Source organism: Lactuca saligna, chromosome 7 (genome assembly GCF_052625555.1).
Source record: "Lactuca saligna cultivar CGN05327 chromosome 7, ASM5262555v1, whole genome shotgun sequence".
NCBI classification, from domain to species: Eukaryota; Viridiplantae; Streptophyta; class Magnoliopsida; order Asterales; family Asteraceae; genus Lactuca; species Lactuca saligna.
This window is the reverse complement of record NC_136423.1, coordinates 182,435,171-182,456,082: the sequence shown is the minus strand read 5'-3', so window position 1 is coordinate 182,456,082 and position 20,912 is coordinate 182,435,171. Positions and strand designations below refer to the sequence as shown.

Here is a 20,912-nt window from a genome sequence, read left to right as displayed (position 1 = left end):
CTTTTTTTCCCACATCGGCCGGTTCGAAAATGTGGGAGTAGGGGTGAGTAGTATAAAATGGGAGGGAGGCCGGTGGAATACTCACTTACCTGGACGGGGTCAATGGTTGATCAAGAAGGTCCATGGCCTAAGTTGACGACCTCCATTGCACTCAGGAGGGGCGTTAGCTTAAGGTCGGCCCAAGTGGTCGAGCCTACGTCATAATTTGTGTCAGTGGGGGCCTGCGTTCGCGCGGCCCCCGTCAATTCTCTAGTCAATTTATTCTTTTAATTTCTACCTTCAATCATACTTTATTATTTCATTTTCGCTTGGAATCATCAAATTAGTAATGGCAGAAAATCCGGAAGATGTCGAGAGCGATAAACCGTTGTTGATGAGAACTCCCCATAAGATGACTGGTTTGCTGTTTCTTATCTATCTAGTCTTAACTTTCCTATATTTTTTGGTATTCAACAAGTAAGAAGTCAACTGTTTTTTGGTGATCATTGATAAGAACCTTGTAAAATGACCATCGATTTAGATAAACTTGTTGAAAGCTGTCTTCATAGATGTAGGTTTTTGTGGTTCTATTTAAAACACATATCTGTTTTCGCTTCAGTAGATTATGCACACCAAGTGTTTGTGAAAATGAAAATCTAACCACTCATACTTCTAGTCACAAGCAACACTGATGAAATGAACTATAATCGATTTTGGAACATATTATATCGATGGTTTCTTAGATGTCCACTCGGTTTTTGATGTTGAATGTTGATGAAGGGAATGTATGGACAGCTGTTGCACATATAATAACCGCAGTAATAGGGTCAGGAGTTCTATCTCTGTCTTGGAGTGTAGCACAGCTTGGATGGATTGCTGGTCCATTGACTCTCCTTCTATTTGCACTTGTCACCTTCCTAAATGCATCCCTTCTCACCAATTTCCATCATTATTCAGACCCTATCAATGGACAAACCATTACCAATCATTCCTACTTGCAAGCTGTACAAAACATATTAGGTAAAAGACAAACCTAACCTCCACAGTTAGATACCTGAATGCGTTTACTTGCTTCAACAGTTTTTCTAATGTCACAGGGGGTTTGAGTGCGAGGATTTGTGCATTCTTGGCTTACTTCAACTTATTCAAGTTAGGAGTTGTTTACACAATTACATCTGCAATCAGCATTAGGCATGCTTCTTTTTGGCAACTGTTTATAATGGCAGTTTTTCTTTTTAGTCTAATTATTGAAGTGAATTTGTTGCTGACAGAGCAATTGAGCAGTCGAATTGTTACCATGAACAAGGGCATGAAGCTGATTGTGAATATGCCCTGACTTCTTACATGCTTTTATTTGGATTTATTCAAATTATAGCTTCTCAAATACCTAATTTCCATACTACAAAATGGCTCTCAGTTACTGCTGCAATTATGTCCTTCACATATTCCCTCATTGGATCCGGACTTGGGTTAGCCCATACAATAGGTATGGAATTACTGATATCCATCTTCAAAGGTATGGAATAGAATCGCGTTTCTTGATATAATACAGGTGAAATTAAAAAAAAAAAAAATACAGGAAATGGAAAAATTGAAGGTAGCATTGGAGGAGTTCCAACTAATAAACCGATTCAGAAAGTATGGTTGGTCGCTCAAGCTATTGGAGACATCGCGTTCTCCTATCCTTTTCCCTTGGTTTTTCTTGAAATACAGGTGATGATTAATTAACTAATTAATTATGCTTATTTTCTTGAAAAAAAAAAAAGTGTTCGTGTTCATTGTAATGTTGTTAAATATGAAGAGCACTTTGAAATCACCTCCACTTAAAGAAGTCACCATGAAGAAGGCCTCAAGTATTGCAGTTTTTACCACCACCATTTTTTACCTCTGTTGTGGTGGATTTGGATATGCAGCATTCGGGAACTCGACTCCCGGGAATATCTTAACCGGGTTTGGATTTTACGAGCCTTATTGGCTCATTGATTTTGCTAATGCATGCGTTTTCCTTCACTTAATTGGAGGATATCAGGTTAAACACTTTTTGGTCATTTTTGTGATTACCTTTGAATGTTTTTATACTTAAACGGGATCCAAAAAGCGGATATTAGTGTTGATCTCGTATTTTTTTTCTTCCAGATATTTAGTCAGACGTTATACGCGATAGTGGAAAGATGGTATGCTGAAAAGTACGCTGGAAGTGAATTCATGAGTGATTTTGAGATTTTAGAGATTAGGTTGAATCCTGTTCGGCTATGTTTTAGAACATCATATGTGGTGTTAACGACAAGCATAGCAATGGTATTCCCTTATTTCAATGAAGTGGTGGCGTTTGCAGGATCAGTCACCTTCTGGCCATTGGTTGTTTACTTCCCTATTGAGATGTATTTTTTGCAGAAAAAGATTGTATCTTGGACATGCAAGTGGGTTCTTCTTCGTATCTTCACCATTGTTTGCTTGTTTGTATCGATATTTGCTTTGATTGGTTCTATTCAAGGACTAATTGCCAAAAGATTTGGATAAAACACCCCACGCTATGTACTCTTAACTACTATTTGCAACTTATCATATAGACCTTATTATGCTTTGTACATATAAATAAATTTTAGTTATACTATTTAATAATAGTTTTGAAATTGACATATAATAATAGAGTGAATCAGGCACACAACGATATATTGTGTCATGGTTACATTCTTATTCTTTTTATTACTCTTACTCTTATGAAGGAAATCTAGTGTTAGATTTAGGGATTTCGGATAACAATCAACTTCGATAAATACTTTCCAAAATATGTAATTCGACCCTTCATCTAGAGTCACATGAATTCAGATCAAGGGATAATCTATGTTAACGATTACGATTATATGCTTAATCAGAAGCTCAAGCACAAAATATCTTGTGTTGTTATCGTGTTATTAAGAGATAAATATGCGGGGAGAAGTAGTTTTCTGTGATCTTCCTTCTGCAATGTTCAAGTCTTTCCTTTATATTTAGAAGACGACGATTATGTAGGTAAAGGACACCCTCTTTTCAAACGCCGGGTCATTTGGGAGGAAAAATCTGACCCATTTTCTTTGCTATTTTATTAGAATTCTTGGTTCCTTGTACACTCCTTACTCCTAGTCCTTCTTATGCAATAAATCTTGGCTAACAATCAACATAAATATCATTTTGCAAGTTGTTAAAGAACAAAGTATTAAATATGCAAATTCGTACAAACAAAAAAAGTGGTATTTTTAAGTAATGGAGTCTTTGAACATGACAATATAGTAGTTATGGACTTATGTTACAACAACTTTTTATACCACTTAACTTTCGAGCCATTATATTGATATTATTGGCTTCTTGCACATTTGTAGTTCCTTTATAAGTTGTTAAAGAACAATAGTGGTAATTTTGAATGGAAGTTTCATGAAAAAGCATCGAGGGGTGTTTGATTGTTTATGTTTCGAGACCATTATATGAAGTTGGATACAACAACAGTATAAAAATTGTTTGATGATAATAAGACTAAAAATCGGTTCCTTTTGTTATCAAGAAAGAGAGGCAGGCATGTGCTAGAGATATGAGATTGAGAGGGTTGTTTTTTGTCCCACATCGACCAGTTAACAAATGTGGGAGTAGGGGCGAGTAGTATAAAAAGCGAGGGAGGCCATTGGATTACTTACTTACCTGGACGGGGTCAATGGTTGATCAAGAAGGTCCATGGCCTAAGTTGGCGACCTCCATTGCACTCAGGAGGGGCGTTAGCTTAAGGTCAGCCCAAGTGGTCGAACCTACGTCATAATTTGTGCCAGTGGGGGCCTGCGTTCGCGCGGCCCCCGTCAATGCTCTAGTCAGATCTTTTTTAGCTTTACAGTTTGGCCCTTATAACTGCAAATACAGTTCCAATATTTTGTACAAAATTAATTTTAATATCAACAAAGCTGACGGTGGTGCTGCTTGTAAACTTAGCAGCGCTTTAGTTGATTTAACAAGGAACATCCATTTGTACAAAGGAAACAAGAGCTTACATTTTTATAGACGTTGTTTTATTTATTTATTTATCATTTTGATGTTTTCGAATTTTTGCACAAGTTGTATATGAAAATGTAAAACCTGACTACTCCATTTTTCAGGCACAGCCAACAGTCAAAATGCGTTTACTTGTTTATACAGTCTTTTGTAAATTGTAATGTCACATGGGATTAGGTTCGTGTCAACTAGTCGATTTGAATGTTTTCTATTAGTGAGAGCAATTTAACACTCTAATTGTTACCACCAACAGATTGCGAATATAGCCTAACACCCATTTAGGCTATGCATTATGTAATATAACAATTGTCATAAAGACATTGCTACAGTTGAAGCCATCAAATAATAATAATAACATATTTGTTACTAGTTGGCAGTTGCAAACATGGTGGATCCACACAGGGCGGCTCTATGCTTTACAAAACTAAGCAAGGGCTTAGGGCCCCCAATTCTAAAGGGTCTTCAATTTTAAAACTTATTATGTTAATTATATATGTATATATACATATTTCCTGGGTTGCAAAGACAAGTTGTAGCTTGGTCTAGTGGTAAAAGTGGTGGTTTAGCAAACCAAGGGTCTTAGGTTTGAATCTATTTTCTTTCCTAAAGGGCTTCAATTTTTTTGTTTTCTTAGAGCCTCTAAAATGGTTGAGCCGCCCCTGGATCCACATTGATATATTTAAACTTGAGACACCGACCTCTCTAGCCTCTACCACTACACCAAGTCTCAGTTTTGTAAGCAATATCTTTCTCCCACTTCCCATGATACGTTCTATTTGATAAATAAGGCTGGTGTTTCACCAAAATCTTATATGTATTTTCTGTAACCTTTGTCCTGATTCTTTTGTTTTTTTATTCATCTCTTCCTCAACTATACCTACCCCTCCTAAGTCCGACATGATATGAAACCCAAAATGAACATCAACGATGTTCCAAAATCCAACTTGACAAAAAAATGATTTGATTTAGTAATAAATAACTATGTTGCCTCACAATCTTTTAAGGTTTCAACTTCAAATCGTCCTCCTAACATTTTAAATCTTTAAGGTTAAATTTGTTGCTATACAAATTATCTTTTAGTTTAAATTTATTGTTACATTTGTCCGAGAGCTCCCAAGTTCGAGCCCCTCTCCTAACATTTGTCCTAATTTCATTTTCTCTATGCCGATGTGGCATGCAATCCATTTTTTTTGTGAATATCGACCCATTTTTCTTCACAACACTTGATGCCATCGTTGTCCACCAATCGTAGGTCCTGCAAAGGTGTAAATGCTCTTGGATGATCCTTTCCGGTAGAACATGTCAAAACACCAAATAGATATTGATCTCACTAAGGTGCTGTTTGTTTTTTGGAAAAAACCTCTTCAAACCTCTTACTGCTGTGCGGTGCAGCACACGCGCAACACTTTTCATCTTGCAGTTTTTTGTTTTTTAAAAGTCTTCTGAGTCAAAAACCTCTGCGCAGGCTCTGTTTGGCGCAACACTTGTACTGCCTCTTCTAACCTCTTCCAACATTTTCTTTTTCTTTTTTTATTGCTAAAATTTTGATTATATGTTATTAAAAATTATTTCACATTTGTTTTTCCGTTTTTTTTTTCGTTTATTCTTATTGAATTTATTTTTTATTTTTTTATATTCAATAATGATAATTTCTTGATGAAATATCATTATTTTTTACTAAAATATCTTTATTTTTTGTTGAAATATCATTCTTTTTTACTGAAATATCATTAATTTTTACCAAAATGTTATACATTATTAAATTTTACGTATTAAAAAGCTATTTTCGATTTATAAAATTAGTTTATTTTAATTTTTTAATATCTGCAGTAGTATGCAGATATTAAAAAAACAAACACGCTTCTTATTATAGTCTGCAGCCGTTTGGTCCACCTCTTCTACTGCAGAGGGTTGCAGAGGTGGTCCACAGACTTCATGAATTTTTGTTTCAGAAAATCAAACAGCACCTAAGTAGTTGCATTTTTCAAAGTGTAGTGATAATGTGATATGTTTGCATGCATATGTACAATATGTTGTGAAAAAGCTAAGGAAAAAACATGTTGATACGATGCATGAAAACGAGCCTAACAACATCACTCTCCTTTATACATATATAAAATCAATGGAGGATTATTAACCGTTCATTAATAAAGTAATAATAATTTGGAAACTCACACAAGGACATCAGTACTCACATATGCTTAACATATATAAATATTTGAATTGAATCCTCGGAGGACATAGTAAAGTAACTATCATCGTAATAATTAGGGCGATAAATCCTTAAGAACAGTGATTATCAGGTCCTCATTTTTTTTTTTTTTTTTTTCTTCTTACTATAGCTATAACACTTTACACAATGTTTTAAAATCCGGGTTTTTGGTTGATCCGGTATGATGACCGGTTCACGGGTTAACCGAATCAACCGGTTGAACCGCCGGGTCAACCTGGTTTATGGTCTTTTTCTATTTTTATATATTTTTACTTTCATGCATAATGCATAAACATATAAAACCAATAATTTGATGTCCACAAAGTTTAAATATTTAAAAACATTGAAAAACATTGAAGAAACCGCAAACGACTCGTTGTTTTGGCGTTCGCTACTTGTATCTAACTATCCAAACCTATTACAACAGGTCAATCTGGTTTTAACCGGTTCGATATAAGCGGTTGAACTGCGATTTAGGGGAAACCCGGTCGGTTCGATCCGGTTCGTATTTTTACAAAAAACCGGTCTTAATTGACCCGCCTTTTATCCCGGATCACGGTCCAACCGGTTGAACCGAACGGGTTGACCCGGGTTTTAAAACATTGACTTTACACGACCATAATGCTTAGACTTATTGTCATTCCCTTACGAACAACTTGAAACATTCATTACATATATACACAGTAAGAAAAATTAAATAAAACTTAGGGAACAATCTTGGAACATTTTAACTTATCAATCCAAGAAACCAATGACGATTTGGAGTTTCGAAACCCTAAAAACCCATGTTCCTTGCTCTTGTTCATGATATCCAACGTACCCTCGATGCTAAGTACAAAATCCACAAACCACCATCCTCCAACTTCCTCTAATTTCGTTGTCAGCAACTCCTTTTCCTGCACAATCGCATCCCAAACAGGCCCTTTATCCTTCATCATCTCCCCCAAGCTCTTTCGGGATTCATCTTCTTGAAGCCCTCCGTTCTCAACATCAAATTGCTCAGCCAAAATTTTCCAGAAGTGCTTCCATTTAAAAACGTCGCCATTACAAATGTTAAAAGCTTCGTTCTTTGCAATTGGGTCAACGGCCGCCCATATATGGTGCTCGGCGATTAGGTCGGCATCAGAGACGTCGTTATAGCTATTCCACGCCTCCTTCGTTCCTGGGAATTTGAAGGGTTCACCCTCCTGCTTACATATTGCAGCATAAACACATAAACTTGCTAAAATGTTCATCATACTGTAGGGAGAGAACCCTAATATTAATCCTGGTCTATGAACAGACCATGTCAATCCTTCCTTCTTTGCGACCTCTTTAAACAAAATATCTTCGAGTGTGTAATAGAAATTCGGCTGATTAAGCCTGGGAAGATCTTCATAAAATGGCGCATTATGAAACCCGATCCCTTTTCCCCATTCCTTAAATGATCCCATGTAATGTTTACGTCCTGTCTGTAAGCATATGTGTTGTAAATTAGGGGCATTAGGGATCACTGCATTGAGCACATTCGTGAACATCTTCCCATTAATCTCGCAATTTTCTGCTTCTGTGGTGCATTTCGCCCATGTGACGTAGAATATATGGGTTAGGTCTTGTAGTTTCGAGAGTTTGGATTGTGTTTCTTCTGGATCTGTGATGTCGCACTGGATGTATTCCATCGGATAATCGGCGTTCCACTGTGGTCGAGGGCGGCGGGCGACCCCGTATACCTTCCATGGACCACCGGGAGTGTCGTGGAGAGGGAGGATTTCGGCGAGACTATTGCCGACGATGCCGGTGGCTCCGATTATCAAACCAAACTTCTGGTACTTGCGAGATGGATTGCTTTCATCGAGTTTTTTCTGTAATACACAAATCGTTAGTAATTGAATATGAATTATGAAACTGCATTACGTATGGATGAGAGATAGAGGAATGATGTACCCTTGCTGCGCCAACGACTCCCGATCGCCACCAGCTCATGCTTTCCGTTAGGATCAAGAGGATTGCGATTTGGAAATGAATAATTTGCAGAAAGAGAAAAGAGAAATGTGATATTGAAAGGAGAGTTATGAAATACGGCCTCCTATAAACTTGGTCAATCACCAAACCAAACACATGTCTATTAAATTTATGTGTGTTTTCTTATATTACAAATTTACAAATTACAATGCAAGCAATGAACAATAATTTCATAAATATAAACACATTTTGAGATCATATACGTTTTATACAATGTGTATTGGGGGACGAGGCAAGGTAAAAAAAGAAAAAAACCAAATCAGTTGACAAAAGTATCACGAGTTCAGGACCATGACGTTCCCTTGTTAATATCTCATCGTTCCTTTTTTTTTTTTTTTTTTTTTTTCAAAATCAAAAATCAATATATTATAAATTATGTTTATTATAAAATTATTTAAAAATATAAAAAACTATGTTGTAATTCTCAATCAATTTGTGTTTCACTTTCAATTTAACTTTGATAAGAAAGATTTACATAAATGTAACGGGTAAACGAACAACAAGTTGTGTCGCAATCCCTTTTTGGATGATAAAACTAATTCTTTTAAAAACAACATCTATATATCTTGGAGTCATAACATTACTATGCGTGACCCGTTGGATTCTATTGAGTAGTTCCATAGCTTCGAGCGCAAGGAAACCAAAAGTATCAAATGTAAAGGGTATAAACGTGTGTTGATTTTCCATGCACGCTTTCTCATGTTTTGCCACTTTGCTTGATGCAACTTTTAAAGTAGCTTGCCCCACAGTGAAAACTCTACTCTCCAAGCCCACCAGAGGAGAAACCTCTGTTAGATCCACACATGCATGTTTTCTCCAGCCCATCCAAATACTAAAACATCAGTCGGTCTAAGTGTTGATCTTCTTTCCAATGAGTTAGTCAGAGAGTTCACATGTGCCTCTTTGTTGGCAGAAACCCCAATGCAATATGTCAAAAAGAACATCCCTAACCAGATCGCATCGGTACTTGAAATCTGGGAGCTCTTTACAATGAACCACATGCTCTCCGAAGGAGTCCAAGCATGCCTTGCGACAAGCAGGGCAAGTCTCGTCAGCCGGAAATAAAGCGATCATAAGGCGATACTTGAGGATGACACGATACTCCAATGGCGACATATGTTATCCAAGACCGTCAATATGAATAGTAATAAGAAAATCTTGAACATGTGGAGCCCTTAGACACTCAAAAACCGCTTTCTGTCTAATCGTCGTGTCGAAGTGAACTTCCATGACTTGGACACTTTTACTAAAAAGAGCACTCGCTAATGAATGTTGGGCTTTTGGAGGGGAGATATCCTTATTAGTGAAACCGCTGAAGTAAAAGCCCAGAATCGTATCACGAAGACAGACCAAAGCACAAAAAAAAATCTGAATCCATGCCACATATGCCGCTATTTCGTAAGATGTGGTCTTGTAACACCCACGATTGAGCTCGTGAGGTCACAAAAGCATAGGAGGAAGCCTCTACTGCTGAGTACAACCCCAAACCACCAAACCTAATTGGTAACGAAGCCAATCGCCATTAGAGGTCCCCAAAGAACGGACCCCCGTAAACCACAATGTCTTCAATCGACCCACGTAACTCTTTATCAAAACACAAAGCAACCTCTTCCATGTGAACGGGTTGGCACGTTCTCAGGCCAAAGAAAAATTGGCGATGCTCATGTAAGATCGAAGCAAAATGAGCTCACCCTGGGGGTCATGTAACTTTGGTAGAAGACACATCAAATCAACAGCCTTGGCATCTCTCTTCATGGCTAACCCGCTAATAAAACTCGCATCTCTACTAGCAGCTCCCCCAAAAAACTCCAGCCTTACTGACGGTCGCCTAATGTCAACAGGGAATAAACCTGAACGAAGCTTCCTACCATCGCATGAAGGCAAAAATATCTTAGTTTTCTTGATATTCAGCTCAAGCCTTAATCCTGGGCCTGCCACCCTAATGATGTCCAATACTTTGGCCACCTCCTCTGAATCTCTAATGACTGTCCCATCATTAAGGTACCAAGCATGAAGAAGAAGCTTACAATTGTCTCTAATTTGATGTATAAGTAGGTGCAGTACCAGAGCAAAAAGAAGTGGTCCCAAAGGGTCGCCTTGCTGGACCACAGTAGTGGACCAAATATGCTTATCTCACAAATACAACGTTGTTGCATGGCCATATAAGAATTCAAGCCATAAGGAAATGGAATGACACTTCATCATGACCTCGTGAAGTAAGGCAGATCTATCGACTAAATTAAAGGCATTTGAGAAATCTACAACAAGCATTGCAAGAGATCCATCATCATGACGTGCACTCAACGTCCTATTTACACTATGAAGTACAATTTCAGCACCACCCGACACACCTACTCTAAATTGAAAGTCATTAAGGTATTGTGTCATTTCTTTACCAACTCTTTTCACAACAACCTTTGAGACCAAACGCCTCCATATAGTGCCTACAACAATAGGACATATTCTATTGTCAAGTTTTAGGAGCAGAGTAAGAGGTGCAAACTCTACAAATTCTGCTATACATAACAGACATCTTCCCCTAGCCATAGGTTAACCATTGCGGTATTGCATGTAAGAGATATATGGCTATAACAGACCCCTCTCAATGAAAAGTATAATATTGGTAAATTTTTAATGTATATCTGAAAATGTCAAATACACTATATTTTTGAGTAAGATAGATTGTTGATAAATAAACAAAATATTAAATTTGTTGATATGATATTACTGGTTGTATATATAAATTAAACATAAAATAATACATTAATAACTGGTTGGTTTGTGATCGATTGTGAATAACCTTCATTGCATACATTTAGTTTTCTTTGACTAACAAATTTCTTTTTTGTTAAAGTCATATAAAGTAAAGGGCAAGCTATAGAACTACACCTATATTTAAATCGTTTTTAGACTTTAACCATTTTGAAACAAAATGCTCAATGAAAACCACTCTATTAAAAGGGCAAATAATAGAAAAGTTATATGAACCAAAGGGTCTTTGGTCTAGCGGTACAGATAGACTCTCTCAAATGAAAGATCATGGGTTCAAGTTTCACTAGGAGACAGATGGTGTTTATTAGTGTATGATTTATAGTCTTGTGTTTGTATTCTTATTTGGCCCTTTTGTATTTGGCCCATTTTTGATGTAATCGCGTGTGTGTGTGTGTGTGTATATATATATATATATATATATATATATATATATATATATCAATGAAAGGTGATTTTCATTAGAAATACCAAGATTTCATGGTATCAGAGCGTATCAAACTTTCCTGAAATCTCTTTGAACCTAGGCGTCGCCTTCTGTTCTGTCGACTGCCTCCTTTGATTCTTATTTTATTCTGTTCTATTTCTTCACCTTTCATTGACTTTCACAATGTCTGGATCCTCTTCTTCTGCATCATCTTCTACACTTTCCGATAAACCTTCTTCTACGATAAACATCAAACATGCTGTTCCCTTGATACTTGATTTGGATCGTACGAATTACGATATCTGGCGTAAACTTTTTGAGATGCATTGCATTGGATACGGAGTCAAAGCTCATCTTGAACCCCCAAAAGAAAAGATTTATGCAGATAAAAAATGATGAATGGACCCGGTTAGATGTCATCGTGAAGTCTTGGATGTATGACACCCTTGAAACCTCTATTCTTCATCTGATTTTTGAGAAACAAACAACAATATATGATGTTTGGCTGAAACTTGAAAAAGTTTTTCGAACCAACAAAGCAAATAAGGTAATTCAACTGGATAATGAAATTAGAAATATTACCATTGGAACTTCTTCTATCACAGAATATTGTAATCGTATCAAAAACCTTGTTGATCTCCTCAATAACATGGATGCAAAAGTTCCTGAACCTAACCTTGTTGCTTACACCTTAAATGGGTTGTCTCTAAATTTCGAGTCTTTGCAACTACAATCCGTCATTGGGACCCTATACCCTCGTTTTGGGACGTCAGGTCTATGCTCATCTAGGAGGAACAACAACTTATTCAAGAAGACAATCATCGATCTTCTCTTACCCACTTCGATACCACCTCATCACCTCATGCCCTTGCCACCGAATCGACAAATCAGCTGCCATCTTGAGGTGGTCATCGTGGGGGACGCAACGCCGGTCGGTACAGAGGTGGCCAAGGCGGAAGACATGGTGGTCAAAACTTCAAAGGCGGCAACGAACCTGTGACATCCCCAAAATCACGGCCAGAAAAGACCGGTTTTGTTTATACTTTATTTCAAAATCAGAGTTATCTTTTAATAAAAGGGTTGCGGAATTTGTCCCAAAACAATAATATGATAAAGATTTATCAAAAGCATTTCCATAGAAATGTATTTCATTAAAAGACTCGGGATGTCATGTTCGTACAGATCAAAAGTATAAACAGTACAATATAAGCCTTACTACATTATTTCATATCTACATTCCTATATCCGTAATCCCTCGTCCAAAACATCACACCTATGCTCATGCGCCACTACCTGTAATGCATAAAACTGAGTGGGTCAGGCTTGGGAGCCTGGTGAGCACATAGGGTTTTCAACCCACAATAAGTTTATTAATTTCATCAATCAACAATAACCCGATTACCCGTTCCCGTTATCCTCACTTTACGTCCCTAAACACCTATCATAAGGGACCTAGCCTAAGGATCATCATCGGGACGGACACTACTGCTAAGGGGATTCCTCAGCAATAAATGTCCTAATAGGCAACCATGTGGGGGATGGAGTACACCGGTGAACACATCGTTCACAACACCTACAGGTTGCGAACCTGCTAGTGTTCCACTGGACTGTCTAGAAGAGTCCGTGGTCGTCATCTATACTCCGCTAGATGACTGGATCAACAACAACAACATCGAGGCCTCTCATCATTTTATCACACATCACCTATTACATCTACCCATGTTTTACCCCAACATTTTCGTAGATATAAAATACATATACAGTTTAAATCATTAAAAACATGTATAACAACGTTCATCTAACGTAGATAGCAAGTATTCAGATAATATGCACACATAGCACGTAATTTATATAAAATACTTCATATCTATGTGTAAGCTGAAAGTAACTATGCACTCACCGGAAAAGGTGGTGATTCCGAACTCAGACAGCGCTTCGCTTCTTAAAAAGAATTTTTTTTTTCTTCGACGAAACCTAGTATTATTACCACTAGAGTTTAGTTTATTATTCGTCGAGACTAATTAATAGTCTAGCTATTATTATTATTATTATTATTATTATTATATAAGCGTCAAAAAAATACTTATATAACCCATAATAATAGCCCAAGTATTTATTATAAGTTCCTAATAACGTTACTATAATTAAATAAAAGTTATATTAAAAATAGCGTAGGCGTAGCTCACTTACAGCGGGTTTTATAGAAAACCGGGCTTTGCTTGGAGCAGCGTTCCCGAGCCGAAAAGCTCTTCTTCTCAGAGCCTTCGAGCACTCCGGGGCTTCCGCCTCGTGCTAGGGAGGTTCCCTAGGCTTTTCGGGGGATTTCGGGGCTAGAGAGAGGTTCTAGAGAGAGAGAGAGAGAGAGTAAAGAGAAGAAAGAATGGGAAAGGTGTGAAGAAAATGAGGGTGGGAGAGGTGGTATTTATAGGGTGAAATGTGGCTGAACTTGGTGCCACATGTCACCATCTGGTGGCAAGCCTTGGGGAGAAAGCAATGGCCAAGATTGTGCCACATCACCCATTTTCGCACAGCACACTTCCGACTTCTAAAATCCGTAACTTTCACATACGACCTCCGTTTTTGACGTTCTTTATATCCACGCGTAGGTAATAATAAGATCTACAACTTTCATTTTGACACCGTCAGCTAATTCTCGACCGATCTTAAATTTAACAGTACAAGGAGATTATACTGTTAAACGTCTGCGTAAAATTAATAACTTCTACATACGGACTCTGTTTTTGTCTGTCTTTTTACCGTTGATTTCCTATTAATGAGATCTTCAACTCTCATTTATGTTGCGTAAGCCAAAAACCGCTCGAACTAAAATTCGAGTTTCAGGCCGTGCACTGCTAAGCCGAATCTTAGAAAAATCATAACTTCTTCATACGAAGTCAGATTTGGGCGTTCTTTTTATCGATGTTCTTAGTTTAACATATTCTACGACTTTTGTTTAGATTTCTAAGGCTAAAAAGTCTTCTATCGTAAATTCACTATTTACGTTTCCCGGTGTCGTGCCGGTTTTGTCGTAAAACTTCGGCGGGCCATAACTTCTTCGTTATAGCTCGGATTTCGACATTCTTTATATGCACGGAAACCTTGAGACATATTCTACAACTTTATGTAGAGATATCGGGATTATCTCACACTTTAATTTTGACGCTCATTTTTATTCTTTATTAATTATACATTTATAATTAAATAATAAACACATAAACACACATAATTCACATAATACTCAAATATTTCATATTTATTACTTCAAAAAGAGTTACAATAGTTGACCTAGACTATTACATTGACAAAAATGCTTAGCCCTGAAAACCCGGGCGTTACAGAACCTCCTTTGAACAGACCGTATCAGCAACGAGGTGTGGGGAATGCTTCAGGGAATTGGGTCTACGGATGGTATCAGGTCAACAATAATGGTGGAGTCAAATCTTCAAATGGTGGACCAAATTCTCTTGGGAATCTTCCAACCCCTAATTTGGCTCCTCATAACAATCATTTTGGACCAAGACAACCTTGGGCCCAGCCGAGTCCACAACAAACTTATCAGACCAATCACTCTTCTCAACCTTTTTTGTGGCCCAATAACTCATATTCAACAAATCCGGAGCCCACTTCTCTTCCACAAATGTTTAATACTATGTCATTAAACGATCTAGGTCAAGATGGCTGGTATATGGACATCAGGGCTACATCGCACGTTCACGCCAACGCAGGTATTCTCAAGTTTGTTTCAGATAATCATTTATTTTCTTCATCTATTTTAGTAGGAGACGGATCTTCTATACCTGTGACTAAAATGGGACATTCCACTCTTCCGCACAATAATATGTTTCACACCTTACATCTTAAAAATGTTTTGATCACACCATCAATTATTAAAAATCTTATATATGTTCATGTTTTGTTCGTGAAAACAATTGTTCTATTGTATTTGACACCTTTGGTTTTTCTATGAAGGATCTTCAAACCAAAAAAATTCTCATGCGATGTGAAAGCAAAAGTGATCTTTACCCTATCACTACTCCAACAACTCAAGCTCTACTTTCCGTTTCTTCGTCTCTGTGGCATCAATGTCTTGGTCACCCGATCATCATGTCTGTAAACACTTAGTTCACAATAAATCTATTTCTTATTCTTCCAATAAAGACTCTAGTTTATGTCATGCATGTCAATTAGGCAAACACGTTAAATTGCCTTTTAGCTTATCTTCTTCTACTTCTTTGTCTCCCTTTGAACTTATGCATTCTGATGTGTGGACATCTCCTATTGAAAGTACTAGTGGCATTAAATATTATGTCCTATTTTTGGATGATTTTTCTCATTATATGTGGGTTTATCCTTTACGTGCGAAGTTTGATGTCTTTGATAAATTTGTTCTTTTTCGTTCATTTGTTAACAACCAATTTAAAACCGAAATCAAAGCTATTCAATGTGACAATGAAGGTGAATATGAAAATCATAAATTTCATCAATTATGTGAGCAACATGGCATCCACATGCGTTTCTCATGTCCTTATACATCTCAACAAAATGGTAAATCTGAACGCATGCTTCGTTCCATTAACAATGTCATACGTACCCTTCTCTTCAATGCTCGTATTCCTCCCACCTACTGGGTTGAAGCTCTTCATATGGCTGCCCATTTGCTTAACATTTTGCCTACAACCACTCTAAAAAATGACACTCCATTTCACAAACTCTTTAAAAAACAACCCTCTTACAATCACCCTCATGGTTTTGGGTGCCTTTGCTTTCCTCATATCGAGGCTTCCGATAAACTTTCTCCGCGATCAACACCTTGCATTTTTCTGGGTTATCCTACTAATCACAAAGGATATCGTTGTCTCAACCTTGACACAAATCAAATAATCATATATCGTCATGATGTATTTGATGAAACTATTTTCCCTTTCAGATCCATGACTCCAAACACTTCTCCTTCCTATTCATTTCTTGATCAGGTTCCTCCACCTAGTCCTTATACTCCACTCTCACAAAATACTACTATTCACTCTGAAGGCGACTCTCCTCTCGAGACTCCATCTTCCTCTGATTCCTCTCCCGAGGATACTTCCTCCCTCGACACTCCAACTCCTTCGGGTCCTCCAAACTCTCCGCATGTTTCTTCTCCTTCTCATGATGTCACATCAGCTCCTGTCGAGGGACCTCCTTCACATATTGCTCATCCTCCATCTCAACATCCCATGTGCACTCACGCTAAACAAGGCATCTTTAAACCTATTTAGAAACTTAATCTTCATGTGGCCTCTGAATCGCCTGTCCCTAAAATTTTTTCTCAGGCATTTAAAGATCCTAATTGGCTAAATGCGATGATAGATGAATATAATGCTCTTATCTCTAACAATACTTGGATACTTGTGCCAGGACCACCTGCTGCTAATATTATAAATTGTATTTGGTTGTTCAAAAAGAAACTTACTGCAGATGGCTCCTTATCGCTATATAAAGCTCGTTTGGTTGCTAATGGTAGGAGTCAACGACCCGACATTTATTGTGATGAGACATTTAGTCCTGTGGTTAAACCTGCCACCATTCACACGGTTCTTAGCATCGCTGTCACTCACAAGTGGCCCATCAGACAGTTAGATGTGAAGAATGCTTTTCTTCATGGTTATTTACAGGAAATAGTATATATGCAACAACCTCCAGGTTTTCGAGATCCTTCAAGACCTAATCATGTATGTCATCTTCAGAAATCTCTTTATGGTCTCAAGCAAGCACCTAGGGCATGGTTTCAGCGCTTCGCCACATTTATCTCTCATATTGGCTTTGTTCATAGCAAGTGTGATTCCTCCCTATTTATCTACAGACAAGGATCTCATATGGCATATTTACTTCTCTATGTCGATGACATTGTTCTTACTGGTTCCTCGTCGCACTTACTGACTCACATCATATCACTATTGGGTACGAAGTTCTCTATGACTGACCTTGGTGATCTTCATTATTTTCTTGGTATTTCAGTTGTAAGAACATCCGATGGTATGTTTCTGTCTCAACAAAAATATGCCAATGAGATTCTTAAACGTGCGTCTATGCTTAACTGCAAACCAGCCCGAACACCGGTTGATTTGTCTCCTAAATTTGATGGGTCTGGGCCTCCTGTTGCTGACCCCACTTTATATCGTAGTCTTGCAGGTGCTTTGCAGTATCTTACATTTACCAGACCTGACATTACATATGCTGTTCAACAAATATGTCTATACATGCATGATCCCAGGGAACCGCATTTTACTGCTCTGAAACGCATCTTGAGTTATATTCAAGGATCCATCGATCATGGCCTTCAGCTATTTACATCTCCTAATCGTGATCTTGTGGCGTATTCAGATGCTGACTAGGCAGGTTGCCTGGTTACTAGGAGATCTACCTCGGGTTATTGTGTTTTCTTGGGTCACAATCTTTTTTCCTGGTCTTCGAAACGACAAAACACTATTTCACGCTCCAGTTTTGAAGTCGAATATCAGGGAGTCACTAATACAGCTGCAGAGACTTGCTGGATTTGTAATTTACTGTTAGAGCTTCATTACTCTCCTCACCGGGCTACTCTTGTTTACTGTGATAATGTTAGTGCCGTTTACATGTCATCCAATCCTATTCATCATCAAAGAACTAAGCATATTGAGATTGATCTTCATTTTGTTCGCGACAAAGTTGCGACGGGTCAGGTTCCTGTTCTTCATGTTCCATCTTCGTCTCAGTATGCCGATATTTTTACCAATAGTCTTCCCTCACCTTTATTTCTTGATTTTAGATCCAGCTTAAACGTTCGGTCTTCTCCTTCCGTTCTCACTGCAGGGGGCTATTAGTGTATGATTTATAGTCTTGTGTTTGTATTCTTATTTGGCCCTTTTGTATTTGGTCCATTTTTGATGTAATCGTGTGTGTGTGTATATATATATATATATATATATATATATATATATATATATATATATATATATATATATATATATATATATATATATATATATATATATCAATGAAATGTAATTTTCATGAGAAATACCAAAATTTCAGTGTTTAGGATTAAATTAAATGTAGTATGATAGTTTTGCTGTTTCAAAAAAAAATTATATGAAATAAAGGACAAACATCGTTATTATTGAAACTAAATAAAATAAAGGGAATTTTTCTCCCACTATATTTTAATCGTTTTTACGGTTTAATAACTGTAAATCAAAAAGCTCAATGAAAACCACCTAGTTTGATATATATTTTTTTTCAATAATAATAATAATAAAAGCGTATTTTTTAATTGACTTTGACTAATAAATATTAGTTCAGTGTTTTTAGTAGAATATTTTGATAATGTTTTTTCTATTCCACTAAAGCCACTTGGCTTTAACAATTTTTTCAATCATAGCTACTTTAACACGTTTATAATTGTCCGCATACAAAAATTAATAAATTTGGATGGTCATTTTAAGTGGTTAAACTATAAAAAAATGTCAAAAAATAGAATGACTACAATAACAAATTTTAAAAATCCAATTTTCAGATTAAAAATATACAAATTTGTTAACCTTGTTCTAGGAACAAAAATCAACCATATGACATAAGTCACTAGTATTTTGGCACGGTCCTTGCAAAAATACGATAAATTTTGTCAAACTAAAAAACGACACATTTTGTTATTTTTGATGGGGCCCTACAAAAATACTTGGTCCAGTTTTGTACATTATAAAAACATAACTTTCATGTTTTTACTTTATTTTTTAGAAATATTCAAACATAAAAGTCTTTCAAGGCATGGTCAAATACTTAGATGTACACAAACATAGATCTAGGTTCAAAGTTCATATTTAAAGTTACTGATTCCAAATCCATATATTTTAGGATGAACACATTTGAAAATGAGATAGATTAAAGTACTCGGGTCACCAAACCCGTTTTGCAGCAGGGCCTAACCCATTTTGCAGCAAGGCCTAACCGGGTGTTGCTCAAAAACTTGCAAAAGTTACATAAAAAATATTGTTTTTCATTTTGTTTTTGTTTAAAGTACTCGGGTCACCAAATCCATTTTGCAGCAAGGCCTAACCCATTTCGTAGGAAATGACAAAACTTATAGGAGTTAACTATTTTTGTGATCCGTTGAATTTTTGTTTATTTTCTGAAACAATCGAAGTAATTGTTTATTTTTATCTTTTTCTCAAAGAAATATTAGTAATCTCCACGATTTACACCATTTCTCAAAGAATATACGACTTCAGTCAACTATGCTCGTTTTAAAGAAAACCCTTCAAGTTGTTTGAGACCGTTATTTTAGAAGAAATCATAGTGTAAGGTCATAAACAACAAAACAATAAAAGTATGAGGAGCTAAGATGTCAATTTAGCATAATAAATAAAAATCTGACCGTTGTGAGCAAGAAAAACAAATGCGACCGTTACCATCTCCGGTGTTCATAACCCTCTAAATATCCAGCAAATTACCCCTGAAATCATCTAAATTCCGCAGTGTTATTTGAGAATCTAGAGCAGATTTCACCTGATCTCATATTTCTTTCGTGAATCTGATTACTTCGCTCTTGTTTGTGTTTGGTTTACTCTTTTTTTAAGCTTTTCGAACTCATTGATGGCGGAAATGAAAGATCTCCACCACCACCTCGTCGAAATTCCGGTCGATGGAGAACACCAGAAGCAAATTATCTCCGCCATTAACGCCATCTCCGCCATCCAAGACCACCCACTAATGGAAATCTCAGAATCCCCCGGCCACCTCTTACTTCTGAAACTATTACAGAGAGAAGAAGATCTATCCGGCCGCCGTATCGCCAGAAAAGAAACAAGACTCGACACTCTCAGACGAGAAATCTTCCAACTTTGTTTATTTTTCTTCACATTCCATGGTCTTTTCTTGACCATTTTATTCACATCATCAAACAACGACGTGGGTGTTGATGTTTGTCAAAAATGGTGGATACCCATGACCACATCTTTATCTTTTTGTGTTGTGATGGTGTTTTTGGTTCAGATGAAGCTTTACAGATACTGGAAAGTGAACGGAAGGATTCATCAGGAGAAAAGTGATAACAGAGGAATAACGAGATGCATTCAAGAGTTGAGGATGAAAGGGGTTAGCTTCGATTTGTCAAAAGAACCAGGAAATGGAAAGAGGATGAAGAGTTCGAGTGTTGAGATCAAATGGAAGCCGATCACTTGGTGTTCTCAGTATCTTGTCACTATTTGTCTTGTTTTGGCTTCTGGTTTATCTCTTCCGATTTGTAAATTCATGGTTTGTGCGTAATCAAACGCCATGAATTGTCGAGACTTTTTCTTTCTTTTTTCGTTGCTTTGATTAAGTGGGAATGAAGCGTTTTGGTCCGGTCATCAAGTATGTGTTCGTTCGACTGGATTTTGACACCATGGTTAACCAGAAGAGTGACACGGCTTGTGTTGTTCGATCATGTTGAACTCTAGGCTTGATGAGGTTTTTTTTGATGAATAATTTGATTTATTGATTTATTATAGTGAA

General features: G+C 37.0%; 3 protein-coding genes and 2 non-coding genes across 7 annotated transcripts; 4 read left to right on the top strand and 1 right to left on the bottom strand.

Annotated features, from left to right (window-relative positions):
• The first annotated feature begins 71 nt into the window (after window positions 1-71).
• Window positions 72-2,612, top strand: LOC145005071 (putative amino acid permease 7). 3 transcript variants are annotated; one of them, XM_078964118.1, is made up of 7 exons: window positions 73-398; window positions 760-999; window positions 1,077-1,170; window positions 1,251-1,465; window positions 1,559-1,692; window positions 1,781-2,008; window positions 2,116-2,612. In XM_078964118.1, exons 1-7 carry the CDS (start codon window positions 329-331, stop codon window positions 2,497-2,499), a joined length of 1,365 nt encoding a protein of 454 aa, XP_078820244.1. In that variant the 5' UTR covers window positions 73-328; the 3' UTR covers window positions 2,500-2,612. The 3 variants fall into 3 exon arrangements, with proteins under 3 accessions (XP_078820245.1, XP_078820244.1, XP_078820243.1); XM_078964117.1 differs by having other exon boundaries at window positions 1,251-1,495; XM_078964119.1 differs by lacking the exon at window positions 1,781-2,008 and having other exon boundaries at window positions 72-398; window positions 1,251-1,495.
• On the top strand, window positions 82-242 carry LOC145007641 (U1 spliceosomal RNA). The gene has a single exon (XR_013663017.1). It is a non-coding gene; the product is annotated as a U1 spliceosomal RNA (small nuclear RNA).
• Window positions 2,613-3,643: 1,031 nt separating the features above from the next.
• LOC145007642 (U1 spliceosomal RNA) lies at window positions 3,644-3,804 on the top strand. The gene has a single exon (XR_013663018.1). It is a non-coding gene; the product is annotated as a U1 spliceosomal RNA (small nuclear RNA).
• Window positions 3,805-6,671: 2,867 nt separating this feature from the next.
• On the bottom strand, window positions 6,672-8,225 carry LOC145005074 ((S)-8-oxocitronellyl enol synthase ISY1-like). The gene is made up of 2 exons (XM_078964122.1): window positions 8,129-8,225; window positions 6,672-8,046 (listed from the first exon to the last, which is right to left on the bottom strand). The coding sequence occupies exons 1-2, from the start codon at window positions 8,165-8,167 to the stop codon at window positions 6,910-6,912; spliced, it is 1,176 nt and encodes a 391-aa protein (XP_078820248.1). The 5' UTR covers window positions 8,168-8,225; the 3' UTR covers window positions 6,672-6,909.
• An 11,595-nt stretch (window positions 8,226-19,820) lies between these two features.
• LOC145005082 (RNA polymerase II elongation factor) lies at window positions 19,821-20,912 on the top strand. Its single transcript, XM_078964130.1, has one exon. It carries the CDS (start codon window positions 20,013-20,015, stop codon window positions 20,682-20,684), a length of 672 nt encoding a protein of 223 aa, XP_078820256.1. The 5' UTR covers window positions 19,821-20,012; the 3' UTR covers window positions 20,685-20,912.